This window comes from Neoarius graeffei, chromosome 9 (assembly GCF_027579695.1).
Source record: "Neoarius graeffei isolate fNeoGra1 chromosome 9, fNeoGra1.pri, whole genome shotgun sequence".
Classification (NCBI taxonomy): domain Eukaryota; kingdom Metazoa; phylum Chordata; class Actinopteri; order Siluriformes; family Ariidae; genus Neoarius; species Neoarius graeffei.
Window position 1 is genome coordinate 646011 of NC_083577.1, and position 14736 is coordinate 660746.

Genomic DNA, 14736 nt, shown 5'->3' on the forward strand with positions numbered 1-14736 from the left:
GTGGTCAAGTCCAGGAGGGTGTCTCTTCCGTCGCCATATGCAAGACTGGATCTCGTGTGTGACGGAGAAGCAAGGAGAGGCGCTTGACTGGAGGCGGCTGGTAGAGATTCCAGAGGCTCGGTTTTTTTTTTTGCTTTGTCTCGACTTCTTTCTGTGGGTGAGGTGCTTGTGGGAGTGATGCTCCGCCTTGCTGAGGAGGCAGTGTGTGTCAGGGTGGTGGGTCAGACTCCAGGTCAGGGTCCATCTGAAATTTCAAACACTGAGAAGAGGGTGAGAGCCCTGCCTGTCGTTTCTCTCTTTTGTACTCTATCAAGTGTTTCTTCTTTCCATGCAGAAAATGCCCTCCAGTCCCTTAAGAACTTAACATTATCTGCAGACTCTTCTTTTTCCTTCCGTTTCAACTTTTCTTCTAACTGTTCTATCTGCCTGGGGCTAAAACTGCCCTTCTCAGGGAATCCTAAGTCCTTTACCCATATGTCAAACTGTGCCAAACAATCCTCGCCATACGAGGTTTACATAAACTGGATGTTTGGGCTGTCATAGGAACACCCGATTCTTATTATAGCACATGTAGCCTCAGGCTTACTTGCTTTTTCTTTTCTTTCCCTAACTGTACACTGTTATATCAATAGGTTATGACAACACTGGCTGAGTTATTTTTACTAGGATCACAAGAAGAACAGGTTGGATTATGTCCAAAAATGAGACACAATAATCCTTTAGGTGTGCAAGATACATCCTCTGGATGCACTGGGACACATCATCAGTGATGTAACCTGGGGTCACTGGGTGTTTCGGGTCTTTCAACATCAGACACCCTCGCCCAGGCGACCCAGCTGAGTTTGATCAAACCCCAGCTTGCGTCCCAGCAGCAACCGCCCATGGATCAGCCCTCTTTATCCACAGTCACCTTGTGGCATTCTCTGCGGCTTCACATATGGATCGGATGGCCCTCTTCTTAGTCACTCCTGTTAGGCCCAATTGGTTGAGGACTTTGCAGAGTGAGCGCCCTGCAAATCCTCTACAGCCCACCTCTATTGGCTCGTAATGAGTCTTCCAGCCCCCTTTCCGGCACTTCTCCACCAGCACCTGGTACTTTGCGTGTTTCCTTTCATTTGCCTCTTCCATCCGCTCTTCCCAGGACACTGTGAGTTCGAACACAATCAGCTGTTTTGTTGCCTCGGAGATGATGATTATATCTGGCCGGAGTGGTGATGTAGCAACATGCTGAGGGAACTTCAGCTGCTTTCCCAGATCGGCTTGCAGCTGCCAATCAGAGGCTGTATAGAGGAGCCCTGACCTTGTTCTTCACTGTCGGCAGGGTTCCTCTCCAGCTTTGACAAAGTTAATTTTGGTCTTCGGGGCAAGATGGTGTTTGCCAGGGGTGATGGCATTACATATGCTTTCTGCCACCACCTTCAGCACTTGGTCGTGGCGCCAGCGGTAGCGACCTTCTACAAGGGCCTTTGGACAGCTACTCAGCAGATGTTGTAAGGATCCCCTTCCAGAGCATAGCTGGCATGCTGGTGTCTCACTCTTGCCACACACATGGAGGTTGGCTGGGCTTGGTAGGGCATCATATACAGCCTGGACGAGAAAATGAATGCTATGGAGGTCCACCTGCATGATGTTTGTCCAGGTGACCTTGCACTGTAGGATAGCCTCCCACTTTATCCATGCCCCCTGCTGCCTGAGCCCCCCTGTTCTGCTCACTCGCTCTTCCTCCACGCCTGCTCTGACCTCTTCCTGGATTAGCTGGTGTCTCTCCTTCCCTCGGGCCTTGCCCACTTGGGTCTTTGAGAAAAAGCCCAAACCAGCTCTCCCGATGGCCACCGTCCCCACCAGCTCCTTCTGCCTGAGGCGTGACTCTGCCACCTCCACTGCTCTCTCCGCTCTCCACTTCCTCCCTGTTCACACCTCAATGCTGGCTGTTGCCACTTTCTGGTCCCGGGAGTCCCTGTACTGAAGGGCTTCTCTTGTGCATACCACCATGAATTCTTCAGTGAGACCACTGAATGGGAGCTGTAAGATGTTGCTGGTTCCATAGAGGGCTGCACTACTGAGGCTGCGAGGGAGGCCCAGCCATTTTCAGAGAAAGCTGGTGATTTTCCTCTCCAGGGACTCCACTGTTGACACTGGGACTGAGTACACCAGCAGAGGCCATAGAACCTGCAGTAGGATGGAGTGCTGGTAGATCCAGGCCTTAAATCTGCCTGGTAGGCCTGACATGTCGACCTTGGTGAGCCAACTTTCCAGCTCTTTATTGGACCTCTGAATGGCAGCGGTGTCTTTCAGAGATGTGTCAAACAGCTTCACCAGACTCTTCACTGGCTGCTCACTAATGGAGGGGACAGCAGCTCCAGCCAAGGAGAAGCGGAATTTATCAACCACTTTCCCCCTTTTTAGCACCATGGATCTTGACTTCGTAGTCTTGGAGCTCATCCTGTCCCAGGTGACAAGTTTATCAAGGCCTTGCAAGATCCACCTCCCTCCTGGGACTGATGTTGTTGTCACAGTGAGGCCATCCATAAATGCTCGTATGGGGGGCTGCTGTATGCCAGACCTGGTTAGAGGGCCTCTGCATTCCACCTCAGCTGACTTGGCCACCATGTTCATCTCCAGGGCAAAGAGGATAACTGAGATGGTACACCCAGTTATTATCCCTTTCTCCAGCCGATGCCAGTCTGATGTTACTTCCCCAGAAGTGACCCTCAACCTGAAGTTGTTGTAATAATCCAGGATCAGGTCCCTGATCGCACTGGGGACGTGGTGGCGATGTAGTGCAAGATCAACCAATTTATGTGGAATGGATCCATACGCGTTGGCCAAATCCAGCCACAGCACACATAAGTTGCCTCTGTTCTCATGGGCTTCTCTGATGAGCTGTGTGACTACCCCAGTGTGCTCTAAGCAACGAGGAACTCCGGGGATGCCCCCCTTTTGCACTGAGGAATCAATGTAGTTGTTCTTGAGAAGAAACTCTGTGAGTCTCCGGTGAAACAATGCTGAAGAACACCTTCCCTTCGACGCTCAACAGTGAGATGGACTGAAACTGGCTGATACACTTTGAGTTTTCCTCTTTGGGGATCCACACTCCCTCTGCGCACCTCCATTGGTCAGCAACTCTCCCCCTTCACCATATCACCTTCAAGATGCAAGACCAGATCTCATGTGTGACGGAGAAGCGAGGAGAGGTGCTGATGCTGGAGGTGGCTGGTAGAGATTCCAGAGGCTCAGTTTTTTTTTGCTTTGTCTCGACTTCTCCCCCTTTCTGTGGGTGAGGTGCTTGTGGGAGTTATGCTCTGCCTTGCTGAGGAGGCAGTGTGTGTTGGGGTGGTGGGGCAGACTCCAGGTCAGGGTCCATCTGAAATTTCAAACACCGAGAAGAGGGTGAGCACCCTGCCTGTCATTTCTCTCCTTTGTACTCTCTCAAGTGTTTCTTCTTTCCATGCAGAAAATGCCCTCCAGTCCCCTAAGAACTTAACATTATGTGCAGACTCTTCTTTTTCCTTCCGTTTCAACTTTTCTTCTAACTGTTCTATCTGCCTGGGACTAAAACTGTTCTTCTCAGGGAATCCTAAGTCCTTTACCCATATGTCAAACTGTGCCAAACAATCCTCGCCATACGAGGTTTTCATACCGTAAACTGGATGTTTGGGCTGTCATAGGAACACCCAATTCTTATTATAGCACATGTAGCCTCAGGCTTACTTGCTTTTTCTTTCCTTTCCCTAACTTGCCATTTCTGTTCCCCATTGTACACTGTTATATCAATAAGTTATGACAACACTGGCTGAGTTTTTTTTTACTAGGATCACAAGAAGAACAGGTTGGACTATGTCCAAAAATGCAACACAATAATCCTTTAGGTATGTTCTTATTAGTAAACAATTTATCTGACACCTACTTTAGCTTAAGGTAAATATCATTTAGCACAACAACCTCAAAGACAACTCACACATGTGTACAAGATCTATTTCTCTGTTTCAGAATTTGGAGGAGGACAGTACTCTGTTAATTCATCAATATTTTGTATGCACACCAGTGTGTCTTGGCGACTTCGTGATCGAACCTCTCTATCCCGTTCCTACGACAGGCCAGTTGTTCACGCAGAACAAAGGGAGCAAGATTCAATTCTTTCCCAATTACGAATCGCTGAACGTGAATCCGTCGAAACACGCACCCGTACTTCCCTCTCTCAAGGAGGTGAGCCGTTACACAGTCGTCACTTAGGCGGATTGTCTCTTACACAACCCAATAAACCACTCGCGGTTTATTGTCTCAAAATTGTGTTTTATCCATTTCTGCAAACATATTGATGGTACCACAGCTTAACAGTCCTCCTGAGCTCGGACAAACTTCTGTCCGTCTCTTATATCAGTCTTCCTTGACTGGGACAACTTCTGTCCATCTCTTATATCAGTCTTTAAATACTGTTTCCACAAATTTCTTTACACAAGAATGCAAAGTTATCGCTTACGGGTTCGGTGAGCCCTGACGGTCTGGTTTCTTGTCCGAGTTCTCAGCTCTGCACCATGGCCTTGGGAGTGTCCCGTCATCCGAGGATCAGACACGTAGGGCCCACCCAGGGATGCCAAATTGTAATGGAAACTTCTAATAAACACTTCAGAATTCTTAGCAGTTGTTTTTTTCAATTATTTATTATACAACCCCGACTCCAAAAAAGTTGGGACAAATTGTAAATAAAAACTGAATGCAATAATTTACAAATCTCAAAAACTCATATTGTATTCACAATAGAACACAGACAACATATCAGATGTCGAAAGTGAGACATTTTGAAATTTCATGCCAAATATTGGCTCATTTGAAATTTCATGACAGCAACACATCTCAAAAAAGTTGGGACAGGGGCAATAAAAGGCTGGAAAAGTTAAAGGTACAAAAAAGGAACAGCTGGAGGACCAAATTGCAACTCATTAGGTCAATTAGCAATAGGTCATTAATATGACTGAGTATAAACAGAGCATCTTGGAGTGGCAGCGGCTCTCAGAAGTAAAGATGGGAAGAGGATCACCAATCCCCCTAATTCTGCGCAGACAAATAGTGGAGCAAAAAAAAAAAAAAACCCAGTGATCTTCGGGCCCTTAGACGGCACTGCATCACATACAGGCATGCTTCTGTATTGGAAATCACAAAATGGGCTCAGGAATATTTCCAGAGAACATTATCTGTGAACACAATTCACTGTGCCATCCACCGTTGCCAGCTAAAACTCTATAGTTCAAAGAAGAAGCCGTATCTAAACACGATCCAGAAGTGCAGACGTCTTCTCTGGGCCAAGGCTCATTTAAAATGGACTGTGGCAAAGTGGAAAACTGTTCTGTGGTCAGACGAATCAAAATTTGAAGTTCTTTATGGAAATCAGGGACGCCGTGTCATTCGGACTAAAGAGGAGAAGGACGACCCGAGTTGTTATCAGCGCTCAGTTCAGAAGCCTGCATCTCTGATGGTATGGGGTTGCATTAGTGCATGTGGCATGGGCAGCTTACACATCTGGAATGACACCATCAATGCTGAAAGGTATATCCAGGTTCTAGAGCAACATATGCTCGCATCCAGACGACGTCTCTTTCAGGGAAGACCTTGCATTTTCCAACATGACAATGCCAAACCACATACTGCATCAATTACAGCATCATGGCTGTCTCTCCACCTCCCAAACCACCCTCAGTATCACCCTCTGCCCAACCTTCAACTCACAAACAAAGGGGAAGGAAAAAGGTTTTAAGAAACCGTTCAAAAGTGTATGCAGCATCGTATGAAAGCAATGTTAAGCTTGAGAAGGCTCTGCAGAAGGCCGAGAAGTACCACAAACAGTACGATCGATTAATGAAAAAAGTGAGGCAGGCTGACTCGCCGAATACCAAGTCTAAAAAGCAGCTGGCAACAGCACCACACACACTAAGGAGAACTTAGGTCTTCCACAACGCTCTTCTTGCTGAGCTGAGAGACAGATATCAAAATCTGGCCTTGAATTAGATTGTCACGGTCTCTCACACACACACACACTTTCATGCACACATAAATTATCTCTCACACATACTGTCTGGTCACTCTAAATGCTCGCTGGACAAACCACTCTCTCTCTTTCCCTCCCTCTCTCTCACTCACTCGTTCTCTCCCCTGTGTTCAGAATACTTTACAGTTCATGTTGTATGATAACTGATATGATATAGTTTAAGGTGTCTTTTAAAAATTATCTTCAGAATAGTGTTCATCTAAGAGACTGATTACAATTTTACAATACCAAACACACACACACACACACACACACACACACACACACACACACACACACACACACAGACGCATGTGCATGCATGCTCAAGATGCTTTACAGACGCTCAAGATGCTTTACAGTTCATGCTGCAATGCACTGACATGACAAAGGTTTAAGTTTTTTTTTTTAAGTATTCGGAAATTCATAACAGTGTTCATCTAACCAATAAGAATGTTACAATTTTACATTCACAACTTTGTTTGGCTATTTTTGGTTATAGTTGTTTACAGTAAGACTGTACTGTTCATCTTTTTATGGTAAGCGACCAAACAGACTAAATTGATTTGTTTAATGAAATTGTGTGCTGAAGAAGGTTTTAAAATAAATGTCTTGTTTTTCTATAAGGTCCATTCATTGTAATTTCCACCGCACCCAGTAATTTCCACCACCCCATACCTTTTTTTAACAAAATAGTTACAAAATTCTAATCACTCATTAAAAACTTCTGCATAGTTTATGAGATAATGTTCCACTTAATGTAAGAACGCAAATAGTTATTTCCTGAAATGTATCTAACCATTTCAATATTATATTTCAGGTTGTGGTGGATGTAAGCTTTGTGTTTGGTCCTCATCACAATTAATTTACCGAATCCACAAATGTATGGTAATTGCAATATAGGTATAAACTGGTAAAACTATGGTTGAAAGTGGTCTTACACTGTTGAGAAATGATGTATATCATACTATTTTAAAATAAATATCAAATATGTACATGTGATGGAAATTACATTTGTTCAATGCGGGTCAGAAAATGTGTAAAAAAAACCCCAATTTGTCTTGTAATGTTAGTGCGTTCTCTTATGGATCATCAAACTAGACTAGTTATACTAACCTATTAGACTGTGACAATTTTGATATGAACACTTTTTTTCCCCTCAAGTTCACAAGGCCAAAAGTGCCCGGAGTTGAAGAATCGCCCATTAATGACTAGCAAGGCGCCCCAGTGATAGTAACGCTTTGTGAACAGTGAGCTTAACTGACCAACACTTCATGTCTTGCATATCTAATGAGGTGGATGTGACACTGGATGCAACCCACCTATTCCAGCACACAGACTGGAGTGTGTTTGCTGCCCAAACCACCACAAACTCTCTGACTAATGTTGACACATACACCAACTCTGTCCTGGAACACAATAATTGCATTGTTGGAACACCAGAGATGCAACAGGCACAACCCATGTACAGAGACCTCCACAATTACTGGCACCCCTTGTAAAGATTAGCCAAAAGGGTTTAAAAAAAAAAATCCACCGCTTGGAGTCGCTTCATCTCACTTATCTATGAGTGTTAGTCTACGTCTAGTTCCTATCTAGAGTGTTTATACCGTTTGTTTGTTTTTTTCAATTATTCTGTTTTTATTTTTTGCATTGCCTGTTTGCACCGTGGGTCAGAGAGGACTGAAATTTCATCTGTGCTGTATGTCGAGCATGTGTAGCATATTTGACAATAAAGTTGACTTCTCATTTATCGAAATAAATGTCCATCCATCCTCTGTAGCCACTTATCCTGTTCTACAGGGTCGCAGGCAAGCTGGAGCCTACCCCAGCTGACTATGGGTGAGAGGCAGGGTACACCCTGAACAAGTCACCAGGTTATCGCAGGGCTGACACAGAGACAACCATCCACACGTGCGCACGCTCCCACCTACGGTCAATTTAGTCACCAGTTAACCTAACCTGCATGTCTTTGGACTGTGGGGGAAACCGGAGCACCCGGAGGAAACCCACGCTGACACAGGGAGAACATGCAAACTCCACACAGAAAGGCCCTCGCCGGCCACGGGGCTCGAACCCAGGACCTTCTTGCTGTGAGGCGACAGTGCTTACCACTGCACCACCGTGCCGCCTCAAATACATATATTCAGAAAAAAACAAATCCCTCATCATGAAGTAATTATTTTTAATGAAAATATGTGCCACTATTAAGATTTCACAGTTGGGATCAGGTTCTACTCATTATAGCCACCCTTCTTTTTACATCAAACCCACCCTGAGTGTTTGTTGCCAAAAAGCCCCATTTTCGTTCCATCAGACCAGTGAACACTGGTCCCGTCAAAGCTGCAGTAGCGTTTCACAAACTTCAGGCGCTCATGTCCGTGGTTAACTGACAGAAAATACTTTTCTGGAACCTTCCAAATAATCTGTTGGCATGAAGGTGGAGTCTGATGGGGGTTTTGGAGATTTGGAAAGCCCAATATTTTATTTTTTTTTCCTAACCCTATCCTCCTCACTACATGTGGGGGCAAAATACACTCAGGTCCTCTTCCAGGTGAGTTTGTAACAGTTCCAGTTGGTGTCCATTTTATTATTGCCCTAACAGTAGAAATGGACATTTTCAGGTGAGTTATTTACCATTCCCTGACTTATGGTCAACACACTTTTCCCTCATTTGGTTTGTGCTTCTCTTATCTTTCCCATGTTGATGGATTTCTCCTAGGTACACTACTTTCTCTTCTCACAACAGTTAACACAAACAACCTGGACCCTTCATAACTGATCAAAACAGACTGGACTTTTCATTTCAGAGAAGTGTCGAAACATGGACAGCAATTTTTACAATCACTACATGCAACACACTAAACCATGTACAATGTTTTCAACACAAAAACAACCTAAAACATGAACATTTGACTAAAAAGGTACATTTACCATGCATTAGGGCAAAAGTTCAGCTTGAACATGCAAAGAAAAACCTTATTTGAAATTGCATCATGCTCAGTAATGGAGTTTAAAAGAAATCTGTCCACTGTTGTATATTGAAAGCAAAATATCCAAAAGTTGCTTCATAATTTATATGAAGCTATAGCGTAGTAATTCTGAAAGTCAGTCACTGCTCTCCTGGAGGAGTTGTCCAATTCTTATCTACTAGTGCATCTCAAAAAATTAGAATACCATGAAAAAGTTCCTTTTTTTTCATAATTTAATTCAAAAGGTAAACTTTCATATTCTATATTCATTACATGTAAAGTGAAATATTTAAAGGCTTTTTTGTTTTAATTTTGATGATTATGGCTTATAGCTCATGAAAATCAGAAATCCAGTATGTCAAATTATTAGAATATTCCCTAAGATCAATCAAAAAAAGGATTTACAATACAGAAACGTCCAACTTCTGAAAAGTATAGTCATTTATACACTCAATACTTGGTTGGGGCTCCTTTACCATGAATTACTGTATCAGTGCGGTGTGGCATGGAGGTGATCAGTCTGTGGCACTGCTGAGGTGTTATTGAAGCCCAGGTTGCTTTGATAGTGGCCTTCAGCGTATCTGTATTTTTGGGTCGGGTGTTTCTCACCTTCCTCTTGACAATACCCCATAGATTCTCTATGGGGTTCAGGTCAGGCAAGTTGGCTGGCCAATCAAACACAGTAATATCATGGTCAGCAAACCATTTGGTAGTAGTTTTGGCACTGTGGGTAGGTGCCAAGTCCTGCTGGAAAAGGAAATCAGCATCTCCAAAAAGCTCATCAGCAGATGGAAGCATGAAGTGCTCTAAAATCTCCTGGTAGATGGCCGTGTTGACTTTGGACTTGATAAAATACAGTGGACCAACACCAGCAGATGACATGGCACCCCAAATCATCACAGACTGTGGAAACTTCACACTGGGCTTCAAACCCCTTGGATTCTGTGCCTCTCCACTCTTCCTCCAGACTCTAGAACCGTGATTTCCAAATTAAATGCAAAATGTACTTTCATCTGAAAAAGAGGACTTTGGACCACTGAGCAACAGTCCATTTCTTTCTCTCCTTAGCCCAGATAAGACACTTCTGGCATTGTCTCTGGCTCAGGAGTAGCTTGATATTAGGAATGCAAAAGTTGTATCCCCTTTCTCAAAGTCTGTTCGTGATGGGTCTTGATACACTGACACCAACCTCCGTCCACTCCTGGTGAAGCTCTCCCAAGTTCTTGAATCAACTTTTCTTGACAATCCTCTCAAGATTGCAGCCATCCCTGTTGCTTGTGCACCTTTTCCAGCCACCCTTTTCAGCAATGACCTTTTACAGCTTGCCCTCCACAAGGAGGGTATCAGTGATCATCTTCTGGACAACAGTCAAGTCAGCAGTCTTCCCCATGATTGTGGTTGTGTGTACTGAACTAGACCAAGATATACACTGTTCATACTGTTTTACTCAAACTCAAAATATTCTAATATTTTGAGATGGTTTATGTTTTTGTACTGTATGCCATACTGATTAAAATAGAAAAATGCTTGAAAAACATTCGTTTGTGTAATGAGTCTAATAAACATTTTTAACTTAACTGATGGAAAATATAGAACTTTCACAATATTCTAATTTGAGATGCACTAGTATATGCAGCCATCATCTGACCAAGTTACACTGCAATGTTCAAGACACAATTAAGCCACTTTTGGGAATTGGCTCCACCCAGTGTTGGTTATGGCTCAGTGCACTACATTGTTAAACCCTCTTCAGTGTGGAATGCTGCTATTAAAGGATATGGGACATGAAACATAAAAGCACGCTATATCAGTTTCTTTCCATTAAAAATATGAATTAATTGCATCAACAAACACAAAATCATCTATTAAATTTAGCAAAATCGTTATATTCGTGATATGGCATTTCTGCTCGACTTCCGATATGCATTTTCTACAACCGGAAAAGCCGCTGTCACGTGATCATACGTCACAAAAACTTTCGGGCACAGCACAAGCGGGTAGATGAATGGAGAAGTGAATGACAAGAAAATTGTTTTTATAGTCTTTAAAGTACATTGGACATCATGGTGTATTGTGCTGCTTATGGTTGCAATAATTCCAATGGGAAATGCCCTGGAGTTAGTTTTTTTGCATTCCCAAGGACCTGAAGCTGAGGAAAGTGTTGGCTCACCTGCGCATGCGCAGTAGTGATGTGTCAGTCGCGAACGATCCGGTTCAAAGAGCCGGCTCTTTGGTGGGAGCCGAATTAGTTTTTTGTCCTTAGGTGCCTCAGAGAGAGAGACTTCCACAAAAAAAGTTGCTGTCCGATTGCGTCTTTGTGTTGCCTATTACCATTCAAAGGAAAAAAAAGTAGCATGGTGTACGCCTACTTTTTTTGGTTTGGGGGGGGGGGGGGGGGGTTGATGTCATTCACAGCTGCGAAAATACGAAAATTGGTGTAATGCTTAAAGCGCAGGGGAGAGGAGTCTAATATTTTATTTAAAATATTTTGTTGCACATTGTTCTGTTTGTTAAAATAATTTCCAACTTCACTTCATCGTTTCTTAGGCCTGATTTATACTTCATAATTTATTTTGGTTCGAATTGATAGGGTCTAACTTCACATCTCTGTGAAACATCGGGAATGTCTGGTGTCCATTTCGGTAACCTGTTTACATTAGATTCCCAAGCGCTGGCTCCTTGGAAAGTTTGTTACGTCACAGGTCACATGACCACCTAGCTCATTAAGGAATCCTTGTTTTACGCTGATGTATATAAAAAACTTGAATGTTGATTTTCACATTTGACACCCTGCAGTGATTTAGATGGCATTTCTTATGTCCTTTATACGTAATTATGCCCAGAAAAAAAAAAAATCCATGTCCCATATCCTTTAAAGGGCATATTCTGGACCAATTTCAGGTTGTTTTTTATATAAAAAAAAAAAAATGAAAGCATGTCCCTTTACACACTCATCCAGAAGGGTAATTTTGCACAAGGCCATCTGTCTACAGCACAAGGGGGAGGGGAAAACCCCCCACACATCTGGAAAAATCCCAAGTCGGGTCTGGAGCCAGAATCATGAGGTTATCTGCAGAAGCATGAACAGGCTGCACAAGCCTTGCACAGTACAAGTGCACAGCCTGTGTAGGCCAAGCACTCCCACTTCTCTTTGTCTGGTCTTCTGGAAAACGATGAGTACTAATCCCATCAAGATTGGTGTTGCTACACCCTCCTACAATACATCTATTAACCATTTTAATAATTACGCAATAACATTGAAGAAACTTGCAGAAAACCACCAGGTTGTTTTCTCAAACAAAACGGCACTAACGTAGGATTCAGAGGGAGGAGTCCCACAGATGACTGATTTCCATGAAGTGTTTGCTGAGAAATCCAAATGGCAAGTTTTCAGAGGCAGATGAATTCACCTCAAATGGCTTGATTTCAACTGACTTTCTCTGGTATTGCACAAGGTTTAAAAAAAAAAAAAAAAAAAAAAACCACACAACAACCCACACTGCAAAATGTTAGCCATTTGACCAGTTTAATATAAAATGGGAGAATTACATTGATCTTGCTCATGAATTTACGCATGATATGCCCTTTAAAACCCCAACCATGGAAAGAAAAAAAAAAAAAAAAAGTTGTGCAGTGACAGCTTACCTGCAGGTATTTTTTCGTAGGCCAGTAATCTGATTTACAACACCAACAAATAAAAGGACTTCCATACCTCCACAACACTGTCAGAATTTAACCCCAACCTATTGGGGGGGGTAATAGATCAGTAGGATTTAAGAAAAGAGAATTAAACAGGTCTGTGCCCATCTCAGTGTTTATTCATTTAAATGGTCAGTGTTTAATCCTCCACATGAGAAAGAGAGATTACAGACAGGAAGATACTCTCGTTTCAACTCCTAGGGTTAATGATGGAGGGTCTGCTGATCAGTGCAGAGGCAGTTTTAACTCCTTCCTCGCAGGGTGTGTTTATCAAACAGGTACTCAGCCATACGGTTGTTGGCGGCATCCATCTTTGTGAGGTTGGTGATGTGGTCACCCAGTTTTTTTATGGTCTCCACCTGCTCATTCAGGTAGTGAGACTCCAGGAAGTCACAGAGCTGATGGACAAGGAAGAAAACGGATGCAATAAGTAGAGCAGTCTCACCCTCAACAGCCAACAGGAATCATGATCAGTTTAACATTCTCTCAGCACTCACATGAGGATCTCCATTATCAGTGGAGAGCTTGTGCAGGTCCAGCAGAGCCTGGTTCACAGTCTTCTCCAGCTGCAGAGCACACTGCATGGCCTCCAGTCCACTGCCCCACTCATCACGCTCTGGTTTCTGAAAGGGCACACACCTGATTATAGCACACATTACAAACACCTCTTCAGGTCTGATTTAGGATCAGAGCTCAGGTCATTTTAAACCCTCACAGCAGGAAGCAGTAATTAATTCCTAAAAGCCATCTTCATTTGAGGACCACTGTTCTGTAGCTTAGAATGGCAAACACTTTAAAACAATTAAATCTCACCTACATATTCTCAAAAAACATCCAAGTTAGAGAAAGTGTGTCAATTTTAAAGTGATGCTAAGAACAGGCTCCCCTGGGCATGGCCACTTGCACTGAAACAGGACATCTGCTTGGGACACAGCCTTCCCACTCAGACACTGCTTACCTCAGTGACACAGAATCAAATAAAAAGCTCAACATTTCAACCCTCTCAGATCTTCATCAGCTTCTCTACCTGAGAAAGCTGAAACCTTAACGTTTCACAAACATGTGACCTTTAACCCCGAAACGCACCCGAAAGTCCCGCACTGCTGCTGGCGGAGCGCCTCCTCCTGAGAGTCAGATACAGGGATGAGAAATAAAGCGCTGCGCTCTCACCTTGACGTCCTGGAGGAAAACGCGGCCGCCTCTCTTGTTCTGGAAGGACACAAACTTCTCCGCGTGCTCGCGCTCCTCGTGCGCGTTCTCTCTGAAGAAACGCGCGAAACCCTCGAGCGCGACGTCATCGCGAGTAAAGTAGCAGGCCTGAGGTAAAATAATAATGTAAACAACCGAGCCGTAAAGCACAGAAACACATCCCACACCCTCTCCGCCAGCTCTCCACCTCCAACCCCACCGCACTCACACACACTCTGAGCTCCTCACCATGGAGGTGTAGGTGTAGGAGGAGTAAAGCTCCAGGTTCACCATCTTGTTAACGGCGGCCTCGCAGTCGCGGTGGTAGTTCTGACGGATCTGAGAAGTCTCCATTTCGGCTGGTTTTAAAAGGCAAAAAAAAAAAAATAACAGACCTTCTGTTAAACGCCGAATAATAAACAGAATGCGAGCAGGAAGCCGTTCCGTTCAATCACTGTTAAAGCAAGAACCTCCTTCCAGATCTGTGCGGGGAACCGACCGCCTTCTCATTTATTCTCACTGTGGCAACGTGACGCAGAGACAATCAGCCAATCACATAGGAGAATTTAACCACGCAGTAGGCGGGGTAAAGCCAGATTGGCTAATACAGACTGTTACTGACAAAGCCGTCAGTTTATTTGTTTCGCACTTTGACCAACAGAAATTGTCGCAAAGCAGCTTCACGAAAAAATATTGATTGATCGATCGATTGATTGTTAAAATTGTATAAACATGATATAATAACATAATAAATTATAATTTAATAAAGTGCAAGCACTTATTTACATGGTGGTCCAAAAGGAGTTACATGATCAACATGGGAGCAAAAGTTAAAGTTTAAAAGACTTAACTTTA

The 14736-nt window shown here is 43.6% G+C and overlaps 1 protein-coding gene across 1 annotated transcript; it reads right to left on the minus strand.

Moving 5' to 3' along the window:
- Positions 1 to 12935: 12935 nt before the first annotated feature.
- LOC132891112 (ferritin, middle subunit-like) lies at positions 12936 to 14380 on the minus strand. The gene is made up of 4 exons (XM_060928575.1): positions 14131 to 14380; positions 13864 to 14010; positions 13191 to 13316; positions 12936 to 13091 (listed from the first exon to the last, which is right to left on the minus strand). The coding sequence occupies exons 1-4, from the start codon at positions 14233 to 14235 to the stop codon at positions 12936 to 12938; spliced, it is 534 nt and encodes a 177-aa protein (XP_060784558.1). The 5' UTR covers positions 14236 to 14380.
- Positions 14381 to 14736: the final 356 nt, after the last annotated feature.

What these genes read in the sequence shown, in the direction of transcription:
- LOC132891112 (XM_060928575.1), bottom strand. Translation starts at nt 14,235, where the DNA reads ATGGAGACTTCTCAGATCCGTCAGAACTACCACCGCGACTGCGAGGCC. An exon ending in CCTACACCTACACCTCCATG is followed by an intron (nt 14,011 to 14,130) that starts GTGAGGAGCTCA and finishes ATTTTACCTCAG; the next exon opens with GCCTGCTACTTTACTCGCGA. An exon ending in CTGATAATGGAGATCCTCAT is followed by an intron (nt 13,092 to 13,190) that starts GTGAGTGCTGAG and finishes CTTGTCCATCAG; the next exon opens with CTCTGTGACTTCCTGGAGTC.